This window comes from Diorhabda carinulata, chromosome 2 (genome assembly GCF_026250575.1).
Source record: "Diorhabda carinulata isolate Delta chromosome 2, icDioCari1.1, whole genome shotgun sequence".
NCBI classification, from domain to species: Eukaryota; Metazoa; Arthropoda; class Insecta; order Coleoptera; family Chrysomelidae; genus Diorhabda; species Diorhabda carinulata.
The window spans coordinates 4,312,988-4,327,658 of NC_079461.1; the positions used below are offsets into that span (position 1 = coordinate 4,312,988).

General features: G+C 35.4%; 1 protein-coding gene across 1 annotated transcript in view; it reads left to right on the forward strand.

The window, feature by feature from the left end:
- Window positions 1-2,194: 2,194 nt before the first annotated feature.
- Window positions 2,195-14,671, forward strand: part of LOC130904142 (uncharacterized) — a 96,249-nt gene continuing 83,772 nt past the window's right edge. The window contains exons 1-2 of the mRNA XM_057816729.1: window positions 2,195-2,411; window positions 7,308-7,661. Coding sequence (XP_057672712.1) covers window positions 7,399-7,661 — 263 coding nt within the window. The 5' untranslated portion in view covers window positions 2,195-2,411; window positions 7,308-7,398. The remainder of the gene's footprint in view (window positions 2,412-7,307; window positions 7,662-14,671) is intronic.

Genomic DNA, 14,671 nt, shown 5'->3' on the forward strand with positions numbered 1-14,671 from the left:
TGCGGTATATTCCAGAGCTGTGGAGAAGAGCCGAAATAACCTAAAGTAGGAAAGTATAATGGACAAAGCTGTAGATAACTACATGAGAACAGAAACAATTCCAAACTCTTCAATACGTAAACCAAGGAAGCAAATCTACGGATACTACATTGGTACAATTGCCAAATGAAATTCGGGATGCTCCGTCGAACAAAAAAAACGTAGTATGCGCATTTTTGGACATAGAAGGCGCCTTTGACAATACTCCACACGAGATGAGGTTCTTAAAATAACTAGATGCTTGAGCAGTACATGATATAATCATAATCTTCTGTCGAACAAAGAAAAAATGGATCCTTGGGCCGGCTCTGTTCAGCTACAATGGAATTTCAAGATTCGGCGAATTCGCGCGACTCCTTTCATCTATTTCCTTTGGAAAATTCTTATTATAACAGGCGGTTTATTTACAGTATTTCTTTGAAATAATTTCTAGGTGAGTCTACTTATCTATTTGTTGTTTTTTTGTTCTAAAAGTTCGTAAAATTCTATTTAGAATATATAAATGATTTGTTTAAACACGGTAAGTTAGTTTACAATGAATAGTAGTAGTGAAAGTAATCGCGAAAATTATTAGGATGTAAGAGAGTGTTTATTAATTCACCCCACGAATAGAAAAATTGTAAATAAATACGAAAAACGTTACAGTATGTATATTTTTGGACATAGAAGACGCCTTTGACAATATTACACATGAGTTGATGCTGTTAAAAGGACATTAGATGCTAGAGCAGTAGATGGTACAACCTCCAGAGACAGATGTCACAACTACCAGCCACTGGATCAGCAGATATGAAAATTCGCAAGATTCTATCCCCCCATTTAGAGGATATCCACAAGGGGTAGTTGCGTCCCCACTCATGTGGAGCTTAGTAGAAGACAAACACTTATGAAAATTGAATGACCTCAACTTATCTGGTCAGGGATGTGTCGATGACAGAGGTGGTTTTGTGACTATAATAAAACAACCTACATGCAACCTGAATTATCTCCACTAGGTAAAAAAAAACTTGATCTCAAGCCCTTCAATTGAGCCATTGAGTGCAAAAGGCAATATCCGGAACTTACCCTAGATAATAAACAGGAACAGGAGATAGAGCCACGAAAGCTCAGATGGTGTACATAAATTTAGCAGGGAAGAATTGGGGTTGTAAACCAAAGATCCTAATGTTATTTATCATCACATATGGGGTATTAAAACTGGTGTAAACACCAAATCAATCTCTCGAATGTGCAAAGACTGGCTTCCATATCTACAACCGAGGCCATGAGAACATGCCCAATGGCTGTATTAGAAGTGATTATAAATCTTTCCAAAGGGAGAAACCGAAACCTCTATCAACAAATGATCAAATTTGAGATATGGCTACGGATGGAATACCAAGAAACTTAAGCTTTGAGAAAAAATTTACCTCAGTACAAAGCTGTAGAAGCTAATGGGATCAATATACCACATTGCAACTTCTGTACTAACAAGGAAAATTCCAATTCCTTCATAGTGTAGGCCATTGAGCGGAAAGAAGAAGAATTGAGGATGGAAACCAAAGAACTGCCGTGCAATCATCATTTATTATTGGAAACCGTTGGGGAAAAACTCGGAATGTTTAGAAAAGGAGTCATCAGGTGTAAGCCGAATCCCAAATAGAAATAAAATGGATAGGAAGGAACAGACATGCTATCCAATGGTATACGAATGGTTTCAGCGGACAGATCTGTGATGGGGTATACAGGGGAGTTCGTGATCAGGATCATGGCACGAATTTATGAAATTATTGTATTATCGTTGGTCCTTAATAAGTCTGGGGAATTTCAAATGGATCCGACATTTTGAAGTGCTCCAAAATCGACTATAAAGTATTTACTAATATTAACGCACTATATAATCTCATCAATTTAGGTTAAAACATAAAATTAATTTGTACGTAACTTCATTCAGTACGTTGTTTTTAATAAAACTATAATTTGATTATTAATTATTAATTAAATATTGTTTTTATTTAATGATACGACCTCCTAACCCTTGTCGAGTAGGGCCACTGGTGCGTCGTCGATTCCTGCAACAATCAAAACCAAAGGTTGCAGCTCATCGCGAAACCCTGCGCGTTTTGTGTACGCACGCGCCGTGTGCGGAATGAGGAAGTGTCTGCGATGAGAACTTGGGGGGTTTCATGCGCCGTACAAATCGCGACTGCCGTGGCCGCGGGTAAACAACCGGCTCGTTTCGATCTTTCTTATGAGCCGCGGACGTAACTCGAAAAATTATAAGTGACTGAATGTTTCGCCGGTTTCCTTAGATCGGTTCATGTGTGTGATTTTACGTAATATTCTATATTAATAAGTGTAGTGTGACTAAAAGTACGTTGATATTCGTGAAGGTGAGTTTATTATTTTTTCCCACTGACAGGTTGCAGTTGGTGGACTGTCAAGTTTTATTTACTTCCATTTTAAGGGTGCCTCGATGTCTGGGGATAATGTTTATCCAACGCGTTTTTATCGTAGATGCGAGGTTTAATTATAGGTTATGGGTCGAATTCAACTCCAAAAATAGAATGGGAAAAATAGATTTTATTAATAAAATTTAGTTAGTAGCAAGATAAATAATTTTTTTTTATCGATAAAAACATTGACAAATAATATACTGTACAACATACGTACAAAAAATGTACGTAAAATTTTATCACTGTTTACAAGTTATAAGAAAAAAATATGCGAATCTGACTCATTTTTAATTGTTCTATTTGCTAGATGTAATAACGGCGTTCTAATTATTTAACAAATAATTTTTAAAGCGTAGTTACCAGTCCCTTATAATGGTTGATAATTTGCCTTTGAATTCACGTAATTTGCTAATTTTATTTCCATTTAAATTAGTCTGATTTGAAGGTTAAAAGTTTTATAATACAAAACTGCAATGTAAACAAGACGAATTAATTTTGAAATTACGTATATAACCTCACATTAGTGTTTGTATATAGGGTTATGATAAAAACATGCACGAAAGTTATATCAAAGTTTTGGTGTTCACAATTTTTTTTTAAATAGGAAACTACGTTTTTTTACATTATTTATCACGGGATTTGTTCAAACTGTGTCCCCCGTTGCCGATGCCTAATTCCTTCCATTAAATCTGCTAACTTGTCTGGTCGGTCAACTTAAAATCAGGTGATCCAGGCGGCTACCACATACCACGTCTTACCAAGATTTTCCATCCGAAAGATATAAAGACCAATAAATGAAAATAATTTTTTAGTTGAATTGAGTGTTTTGTCTAAACCCAATGAGGATTTTCCCGAATCCAGTAGCGACAAAATGTAACATTAAACTAAGTCCCGCGTTCCGAAGCAGCGAGATCCAGACGTCCGAGATCTGCCCACTTCGCTGCCTCCAGAAAAAGTGATCCTCGATTCAAAACGTCTCGCTTGGGTTCGTGATAAGTATGTTGGTTTTCCCTAAAACGTGTACCAGGTGTATTGGAGATGATTAAGTTGATTGCATGGTATTAGGACATTAAGAAGGTGACTTGGAATTTCCAAAAACGGAATACCTTGGGTCAAGTATCAGTCAGACAAGGGTCGAAGGATTATTGAGGAAGAAAAAGTCAAAAAAGAAAGAAATCCGGAACAGCAGTCCGTTGATATATCGATTCGGTTTAACCTTACAATCATATCTAGGTTTCTGAGGAAGACATACACAAAAAGACCATAACACCATATGGTCTGTACGAATTCCCGTACATGACGTTTGGGTTACGGTTTGGTGGCCCAATCCTTCCAACGTTTTACGAGGTGCTTCCATGCCTGTGAGGGCACAGGGGGTCGTTCCATAATCGCCAGTATTGAAACGATTAAACCAACGCTGTGTCTTCACATATTTTCCTTGCTGCCACTGCCACTTTTGTTTCCAATAATTCATTAAATGAAGAGAGAATGTTTAAAAGAAAGTGAAGTGTACTTTTCATAGAATTAGAGTTTAGTCTAAATATGATTAAATTAAGGCGTAAGAGTTTTTGCATATAAAAATCGATATTACTTATGAAATACCCCCTGTAACTTAGAATTAAATCGCAGTTTAACCGAAAAATTTGAACTTAGTACGTCACTGAGTTTACATTAATGATATTCAAACAACTAACTCGTATGAAAAAACAGAAAGAACTCCGTATAACATAAAGCGTAATTTCTCGTAATTAAAAATCAATTTGAACGCACTCGAAATTTAATTATATGTGGTAAGTAAAAAACCAACGAGATGATGGAATAATTTGTTGTAGGATCTTCCGGAATTAAATAGGCGTTAAAGAATAATATAGAACAGTTACGCTTAACCGAGTAACTATTATTGTAAAAAGTAATGCGTTCACTGATTATTCCAAAGCAAATGGACCATATAATAATTGAAGTACATCTTCTTTCAATTGTGATTGTAACAGTTCGCGCTCTCATCAACAGAAAATACGATTTTTTCGGTCAAATTCGATATCGAGTCTCGATAAATGGGCGTCTGCCGGCGAACTCGAAGCCACGTCTGCTCTGGCTGGTGGTATTATGTTGGACAGGAAATATTGATAGTGATGATTCGTTGCTGTCTACGGTATTGGGGCGGCTAATTTGAATGACGACACCAGTGTGCTGGCACGATTATTATTGCTATTGCAATCCACAGGGAATCAATTTTTTTAATACCAAAAAAAGTTGTTTAAGACCTATGAATAATTATTTTTCATTGTATTGGCTGTATGTAATGCCACACACTTTTCAGAAAGTCTGACTAAAGCTTCTCTACCAGTTTAAAATTACGTTGCATGAGTGAAAATTATTGAACACCGCCAGTTCAATTTTATCATTGTTAAATCCTTTACCACCCCGTAACTTGGCCTTCAGCTTTGTGAAAAACAGTCGGTCAAGGTCAGATCGGGGCTATAGGCTGTGAAGCCACATTCGTGTAGCCTTTGAAAAGGAATCAGAATGGACTGGAGCACAACAACAATCAGAGTAATTTCAATTAAAATATACCCACGAGATCCCAAAATATTGTAACGATCATTTTTTTGGTCCTTCACGATGACACTCTCTGGAATATATTTTAGATGTCGGATCTTATTAAAAGACCGTAGTTACAATTGATCAGATTACGCTTTCTTTGTCCTCGCGGCAGTCACCGTCAAAGCACGTCCCGTACGTGAGTCATCTTCTAATGATTCTCGTCCCCAGCGAATCAAATAATGGGCACATGTCACCGTAAATATTTTCCAATCTGTTTTTGATTTGTTTTGGTGCCCAAATCGAAGCAGCAAGTTGAAACTTGCTGCTGACGCGTACATGTAGATTTTTGCATTCTTATATAATTATATTTTGTAAATATGATTATCCTTTAAGCTAATTCCGGTCCTGTATCTTATTTATAACCTCTAACTGCGCCGAACCTTGACACTGGAAAATATTCAATAGTGGTTATAAATAAAATGATAAATGCCAATTTGTTGCTGTTAACAATATACCGTTTTAAATATCTATTTATAAACATCGAATCTATGATTAATTACATCGTGAGGATATGCTATGAAAATTTTTGTATTTATCATTCATTTCAAACGTTTAATAGTTTACAAGATGACAGGTTAAAATGTTTTCGATGTGGTAGGTAATTAATGTATAAATGATAAGAGTTTACTGACAATAAAAAAGAAGAATCGATACATCACGTATGGCCTGGTCCGATATGCTCTTAGGCTACTTTTGTTCTTAATCCGGATCTGTTTGATGTGTACTGTACTTAATTCCATACATTTCTTTCGCGCTTATGTGCCTATACTTTTTATAGTTTCTATGTAACCCTAATTGGATACTAAAATAGTTGTCTATTATAAAACAGTATTCACCTAACTACCTCGCCATATTGCATTAAATTAACTGGTTCGTTAAACTTTTTATAAATAAACAGAACCGAATTTATAAATAAAGTGTTTCAATTCAAACCGGATATCAATTTAATAAATAAAAATTTTATTATATCTACAAATTTTTAAACAACAACATTGGGATTCACGATATAAAAGCCTCAATTTGATTTCCGAGAATCATGTGATTCGAACGAAGATTCGATTTCTAACGTTCATCACAAATATCTAACATGCATTGATTTCGATGACATGACATAATTCAATTGAAACTTTACTCTATTTTATCTATTCCACAATGCAAAGATGTTTTCGATTTCTAATCGATTATTAAATCGAATAACTTCTTCTTAAAGTTGAGAAGGCCTCAGCTGCCGGGGCTATTCGGCTTCTTTTTTAGTGACTATCCGACTTCCTATCTATGGTTTTATTTACAGTGTGGACTTGCTAATATTGACCAAGTTCTATAATTTGATGTTGGAAGCACAAAAAAAATTATTATTTTATTATATCTACAAATTTTTAAACAACAACATTGGGATTCACGATGTAAAAGCCTCAACTTTATGTGATTCGAATGGAATTCGATTTCTAACGTTCATCACAAATATCTAACATGCATTGATTTCGATGACATGACATAATTAAATTGAAACTTTATTTTATCTATTCCACAATGCGAAGATGTTTTCGATTTCTAATCGATTATTAAATCGAACAACTTCTTCTTAAGGTTGAGAAGGCCTCAGCTGCCGGGGCTATTCGGCTTGTTTTTTAGTAAATATCCGACTTCCTATCTGTTTGCAGAAAACTGTAGGCATAAAGTTGAATAAATAAAACCTTGCTCTAATAATCAAATCTGTAGTAAAGAAACTTCAACTGGTAGTAAATATAAGAGTTGCATTGGTGTCCCATCGTATGAATATTTCCCCGAGCAATTGTTGACGATTGGTGAAGCCTGACGAGGAATTGAGCGGGATATGGGTTGTGGGAAAATGAGCAGAATTTTGACTCAAGCTTCTGGGTCAACTCTACCTGAAGCTGACTTTGTTTTTATAATTTTCAGCTGCGACTAGGTTATCACTAAGAAACCTTGAACAGTTTGATAAATCTTATATCTGAACTAGAACGTAACAGCGAAAATATCTAAAAAACTTCTGCTTGAAAGCTTACTTGCAGACAGATTAAAAAAAACTGTGAAAATCTTCAGTTTTAGTTATATTAGTTTCACTAGAATAAATGAGTGACGGTAAAATATGATGAAAAGATTTGATTTTTTCTTTTTTGCTAATACCATTAAATTGATTTTTGAAGCAAAGTAAAATATATGATAATTGAAAGAGGATTTTGCATTGTGAAATTTTTTTTGTTTCAGATACGCGATATGTGGTAATTTCTCAAAATTCTCCGTTCCTAATGTTGCTATAACTTGGACTCGAGTTCCTCATTAGCCTCGCCTTGTAACCATGTTATCGTACATGCTTCCGGTAGATGAGAAACCTCCTCCGGGACCACCAAAGAGTCATTTACAACTCTCTTTGAGTGGCGGCGATCCGGTAGCCAACGGGAGGACGTCCACGCCTATTTCTAAGGAAACTAGCGTCAGTTCTTTTGCCAGTGATCTAACCACAGCTACGGCTAGTCATAGTTCAATGACTACTCCTACTAGTACAAGCGATAAGGGAAAACCCAAGTTGATGGTTAATGGTAAACATCCTACTTTGAAAAGGTAGATTTTTATTGCAAAATATATAGTAGTTATATAAAAAATACAAGGTATCTAAAAAAAAATATTAATTAATATTAAAATACATTGCTTAGGAATTTATTTCTTGAACATAACATCTTCTAAATGTAAACCGTTGCCCTCACGTCATTCATTTAATCAAGCGTGTTAAATCGGGACTGCTTGGAGGCCTACTTATATCACCTCTCCTGGAGATCAATTTGACACGAAAATTTCACGAACTCCTGGCATAGATCGATTGGACGTGTGGGAAATTGCTCCGTACTGTTGAAACCATGTTCTTTGGTTATAGTCTTTAGGCAAATGTAGGGTAGTTTCTAATATTTGGGTTTTGGATTGATTGAATTCCTATAGAGACATTTCTCACTAAATTTGTCCACTAAATATTAACAGAATCAGTTTTCTGAGGCTGTTAGTCCCGAACGACGAACGAACAACACAAGTCTCGAGCCACGCCACAAACAGATCAGTCTTCTGATACTGCCTTTTCCAGTCTCACGCGAAAAATTATCTTTAATTAGTTCGCGCACGCATTGGACCCATAACATTCTAAAACATTTTCGTCAAAACTTACATCTCTGGATTTAATGACTTTATTTTTTCTGGTATCCATAACTTATAGTCTCCTCCACAGTACCCAATCATTACTGCTTTCTTGGCCTTTGCTTCCAACTTATTTTCTTTTGGAATTACTGTATACCAGGCTCTAAAACCAAAAACTCGAAGTTTGTCAATATTGTTTCTGCCGTGCCATATTTGAGAAGGACTGTAGCCATCTTTTAGAGCTATGGTTGGTGTTCGGTTTAGTTCATATGCAGAACATCTTACAGCTTCTACCCACAAAGTCTTGGGCAAACATAACTCAATGTTGGTAAACGTTGGAAAGAGCTCAAGCCTCTTACCAGCATCTTAAGACTTCAATTCTTGCATCAACTGAATTTTGAAAGGTTGCAGCTCCACATGCGATATGATGATGATCTATGGACGTTTTAAGCAACAGCACACTTGCAGATAGAGAAGTCAGGGTCTTCACGAACTGTCTACGTTTCGATCTTTCTAGAAGACCTTGGACGCCCAGATTTTGGTTTATTTTGTGGTGATTCGGTCTCGCCTAGCGATGGACCACTAAAAGGTGATCTTTCTTTTGATACACCTTGTACTTTGGAAATGATACAAACTATAATGTAAATAAAAAAAGTTTATAGTAGAATAACATTTTTTAAAAGACCATATATACTTATTATAACGGATTTGCTGAATGATCTATGTCATTGTGTACAGAGAATTTTATGTTTACTTTATTTTTTCTTAGAAATGAAATAATTATCGTTTGTAGAACTCAAATTAAAAACGGTAGATACAACTTTTTTAAAGTACAATAACTTACTAACATAAAATTTTCCTGGAATCTTGAATAAGTTGCTTTTCTAACATTAAATTATGTAAGACTTCTAATGAATTAACAATTATTTAAAACAATACAAAATAGTAAATAGACGATATAAAAATACGCTGTCACATTTGAGCAACGTTACCAAAATTCAAAAATAGTATGGAAATTCAGGAAATGAAAAAAACACCGAAAATATTTACTCCCATTAATTTATATATTCATTGTTGTTTATTTAGGTAATAGTTAGTCAGAAATAATAATAAATATATTTTTGTAATCTTTTTGGGTCAGTTTTTCTTATTATAGATCAACATACTAAAATCCCTGATGACGTTCTTCAAAAATCTTTAAATCTGGATGAAAATGCTACTCCAGTTCATCCCTTATAATGAGGTGAAATACATTGACAGAAAAGCATAATCATAGACTGATTTCGACCTATTTGGGTCTCGTCAGAACAGCACCACGTCCTATCGTTCGAAATCACTAGAAGTCAATGCTGCAACTCAATATTTCGAACGCTTTCGACTTATTTGGATCTCGTCAGAATAGTACAAGGGCCTAACGTTCAAAGTCAATAACATTTAGCGCTGCAATAGAATTTTTTAATCAATTTAGGCCTTTTTAGGTCTCGGTAGGGCAGTACTATCATTCGATGTCACTAATATTCAGAGCTGCTGTATGATATTTCGTCCGGTTTCGACCTATTTGGCTCTCATCAGGACAGTACAACGACCTATCGTTCGAAGTGACTAACAGTCAGCGCTGCAGTATTATCTTTCGGTTGGTTTCGAACTATTTGGGTCTCATCAAAACGGTAAAACGCTATATCGTTCGAAGTCACTAACATTTAGCGCTGTAATAGAATTTTTTAATCAGTTTCGACCTTTTTAGGTCTCGGCGGGGCAGTACTATAGTTCGAGGTCACTAATATTCAGAGCTACAGTATAATATTTCGTCCGGTTTCGACTTATTTGCGTCTCATCAGGGCAGTACACCGACTTATCATTCGAAGTTACTAACAGACTGCAAGGGAGTATTAACTTATCGTCAAAACAGTACAAAGTCCTATTGTTCGCAGTCATTAACATTCACTGCTTGTTCGGGGTCTTCAATTGACACTACCAGTCAGTATTGCTATTTGATCCAGAAGATATCGACTGACGGAACCACTGTTCAAATATCCGGTAGTACGTTCCGTTTATACATTGTTTTCGGTTTGGATGAGTGACTTTGAACGGTCGAGCATTGCTTTGTTCTGACGAGATCCATGTAGATCGAAACCAGTGCTATTAGAGAGTTAAATATCGGAAAAAAGGAATTTTTGTTTCAAAATTTCCAAAATAAACAAAGGATATAGTACGAGCTATATAAATATATATTGAATACTTTTCGCCACAAGCTAGTTACAGGCGGGGTAGACAATTTGATTTCTATCGAGATATTTTGGGTCATAACAGCCAAACAATGAGCTTCATTTTTTGTTTGAAACTTTTTCTACTGAAAACAATATTTTTGGAGATTTTTAGTAAAATTGTTATATCTTTGAATGGGGCTTATCGGTAAAAATCGTTTTAGGGATTATCTCCTCCAATCAAGTTCAAGCTTTGGCAAAAATTTCAGCAAAATCGGGGTGTTCTTGTTTTCTGAACTTTATCTAAAACTCTAATTCGACAAAAATCGAAATATTTGCATGTTTCGTTAATTTCTGAACACACTGTATAATTTCCCTTACTGTAATTTAATTCTAAGGTAAAAAAATGTCTGTGGGAACGTTTATTGACAGCGTAAATTGGTTAATTGTTTTAGATTCGTGAGAAAGATTAATTTCGGTTTTGCAAGACTGACTGTACTATAAAAGTGAATAAGTGGAACAGCAGGTGCTTTGGTCATTGGTCGCCGTGCAGTAGCTATGAATAAAAGGTTTTTTCCCCTCTATCTCTCTTAAGTTTGCAGCGAAATTCTTAACAAAACGGAAGTTGTCACGGACACGTAATAGTTCATTGATTCCTAGCTAGTTAAATAATAAACATTTTGTTGATGTTCAAGGGCATTATGCCGTGAAACCGGCGCGGTTCTGTGGGATGATTCTTTTCTGTTTATATTTTCAATGAGAAGAGTTTTTCAATGTTGAAACGCTACAAATATATACGAGGTTTGTCCATAAATAAGGTTTAAATCAATCTTTTTTGTATGCGTCCCATCCAAGTGTTTTTTTAATTCAGGGAAGAGGGTTTCAAATTAGATCATTGACTCAGATGTATAGCTGTGAAAACTTTGAGAACATAAATAGAATTGAAGAATTTTTCATGAACAATTGATGAAAGAAGCTTCGAGATGCGGTTCCTCGCGATCTAGGGCTTGGCCAGTACGGTCCTGGTGTTATAGTATAAAGGATAATTAAAAATTGGTCGTAAATGATAGTAAATTAAGGAAATAATTGTTCACTGAGAAGTTTTTTTCTCATACATTCTTACTTAATGAATTTAACCAATTTGCATATTTTTTTTCGTCATGCAACATTTAATTTTTATTTTAAATTCTATTGTTGGATAAGACTACCCTATAAAGGCGTGTATATAATTTTTTTGATGTACACGCCTCCAAAAAGTCATTCCACACTTTCTCCGTTATAATATTTACAAACAAATACTACATACGAGGTTACTCCCATAACTACCTGTTTCAAACAAAGAAAACACAAAAATTTTGGAAAAAATAATATAATTATTTTTCAACGTAACCTCCATTTAGCTACATATGTTTTTTCCTGCGATATTCAATAAGTTCGATGCCCTTTTTATAATAAGAATCGTCAAAATATTTGAAATAGCCATTAACTGCCGACATAACCTCTTCATTGTTGGAAAATCTTTGACCACTGAGCCATTTTTTCGAGTCGACGAACAGAAAATAATCCGAGGGGGCTAAATCTGGCGAATAGGGTGCGTGAAGTAGCAATTCAAACTTTAATTCATCAATTTCGGCCATTGCATTAACCGATGTGTGATCTGGTGCATTTTCTTGATGAAACACTTTCTTCTTAGCCAAATGCCGCCGTTTTCGCTTGATTTCTTAGCTCAAACGTTGCATAATACTCTCCATTGATAGTTTTTCCTTTTTCCAAATAGTCAATGAAAATTATTCCAAAAGAATCGACGCCATGACCTTGCCTGCAGATGAAATGGTTTTTGTCTCCTTTGGAGCCGGTTTTCCCTTTTCAATCCAATGTTTTGATCGTTTTTTTGTTTCGGGTGTGAAGTGATGTACCCACGTTTCATTCATGGTTAGGAAACAAAGTAAAATTCGACTCTATTTCTGTGAAAGAAGATCAAAATTTCCCCATCTTCAATTTTTGTACTATTTCTAACCAGCTTTCCGCTAAACAACTCTCTGGTTTACCAAACTCCTAGGTTAACAGTCCGGAAATATTATAAATAGGTGTATAAATTATTCAAATAATAGGTCTCAGTGGCTTCCCGCAGATCCCGCAGACCTTGGAGGACTTGATAATTTGGGAGCTGATATAATACAATACAATTAACAAAAATATGTATTGAACAAAACTATTTCTAATACAACAACAAATTTTACAAACAAGGAACAGCAATGGGCAATTGCCTATCACCATTTATTACCGAATTGATGTGAGTGTTGGTGTACTGGTAGTATAAACAGTGTGTTCATCTGATTTAACTTTAACTTTTATTTGGTTCTTGGTACATGTTGGCACTGTCGTCTCAACAAACACCTGAAGACGCTGGACCTAGCAGATAATATGGTGTGCAGATTTTGTTGCACAGAGAACGAAACCTTTGTCCACATTCTCTATAAGACACTATGGAACTCCAGAGCACTACACCTGGGAGCGTATGAAATAGAAGACGAAGATCTATGGCAATTAAAGCCATCCCACACTCTAGACTTTTTAAAAGTAGTGGAATTTATGGACCAGTTGTAAACACTGGGTTCTCCAGTATCATATAAAAAAAGGGGGACACAGTAGATCCTTTGGGTTGCAGTGTATACGAGACCTCATATTTATATATACATATACGCTCCATGGATTCGAAATGGGGTTAAATTTTCGGGGTTCGAATTAAAGAGATCCTTCTGTAGTACGAATATTGACAACTGAATTCAAACTTTGGGGGCTCATGACGCCTACAGGGACTGGGACAGTCAAAGACTCTTATGGGGAATTGTAACCAGATTAGATCTGCAGAATGTATCAACCCAAGTAAAAACAATCTACGAATACTAACAAGAGTTCTATCAGGGCATTGTTACCTCAACAAACACCTGAAGACGCTAGACCTAGCAGATAATGCGGCGTGCAGATTTTGTTGCACAGAGGACATGAATATGAAATTCCAAAGCACTACACTTGGGAGCGTATGAAATAGAAGACGAAGATCTCTGGAAATTGAAGCCATTTCACATTCTAGACTTTCTAAAAGGAGTGGGATTGATGGATCAACCGTAAACACTGGGTTCTCCAGTATCGCAGCAAGAAATGGGTTGCAGTGTATGCGAGACCCCAAATCCATACATACATACCCAATGGTTGATTTTATTGTTGGTGATTGGTGATGCGGTGGATCAGGGTATGGAACATTGTGAAAAGAGGGGTACAGTCGCTCATTTGAGGCAATCTCGATCCTCGGCAAAAGATTTTAAACGGCTATTCGTGTTTTAAATTTAACAAAATCATTTTATTTGTAAGAAAATTTAAAAATCTATATTTCATTGGCTTTTTATTAGTTTTTAATATCAATATTTTCAAAAATAAAATGCTATTAGTAAGTTTGAAGGTTGACTATAATAAACATACAGTTAGCAACCAATAAATAGACAGTTGGGTCAAGTGTTAATAGTCATTATAAACTTTTATTATCTGTCGGTTAAATTTATTATTAAATGTATTTCATCATTAAATGATTTTACTTTACGAAATATGAGATTTGACAAAAGGATGGATGTTTAAATAGTCAGATCAGGTGAATATAATGGATGAGGCGTTAAACAATAACACCTTGTTTTCATCTGTTTTTAGAAGAACGGTAAAGGTGGCATTTTCATAATAGCGCTCGGATTTTTTCACATATTTTTGGATTTTTCGACTAATAAAGTATAAGAATATCATCAATTAAAGTTTTAACATCTCGCTATTTCATAAAAAGTTGATACTCGTGTTCATATCTCGATCTGGATTTTCCTGGTGACAAATCAACACTGGGTAAAACTTTAGATTACAAACTGTTGATTTATAGTGATTTCCGGGGTGTTGGATGTGTGGATGCTGCTCTTCGATCGATTGATTTGCCAGAAAAACGTTTCTTTTTAAATTATTATCAACACGGATAATGTACTGGAACTGGAATGACTAAGACGTGCTTCGGCAACAATTTTAGTAAATGCAGGAGGGGACATATTAACCTTGAAGCGCCATGGAGAATGGCGATCCAGTACCGTGGCAGAAGGATACGTCGAAGAGTAAAAAAAAAATGACAACTCCATTGAAAAACTACTCGAACCCTTTACAGAAATGGAGACGGAAAATTCACCGTAAATGAACGATCAACCCTCAACATCTAAA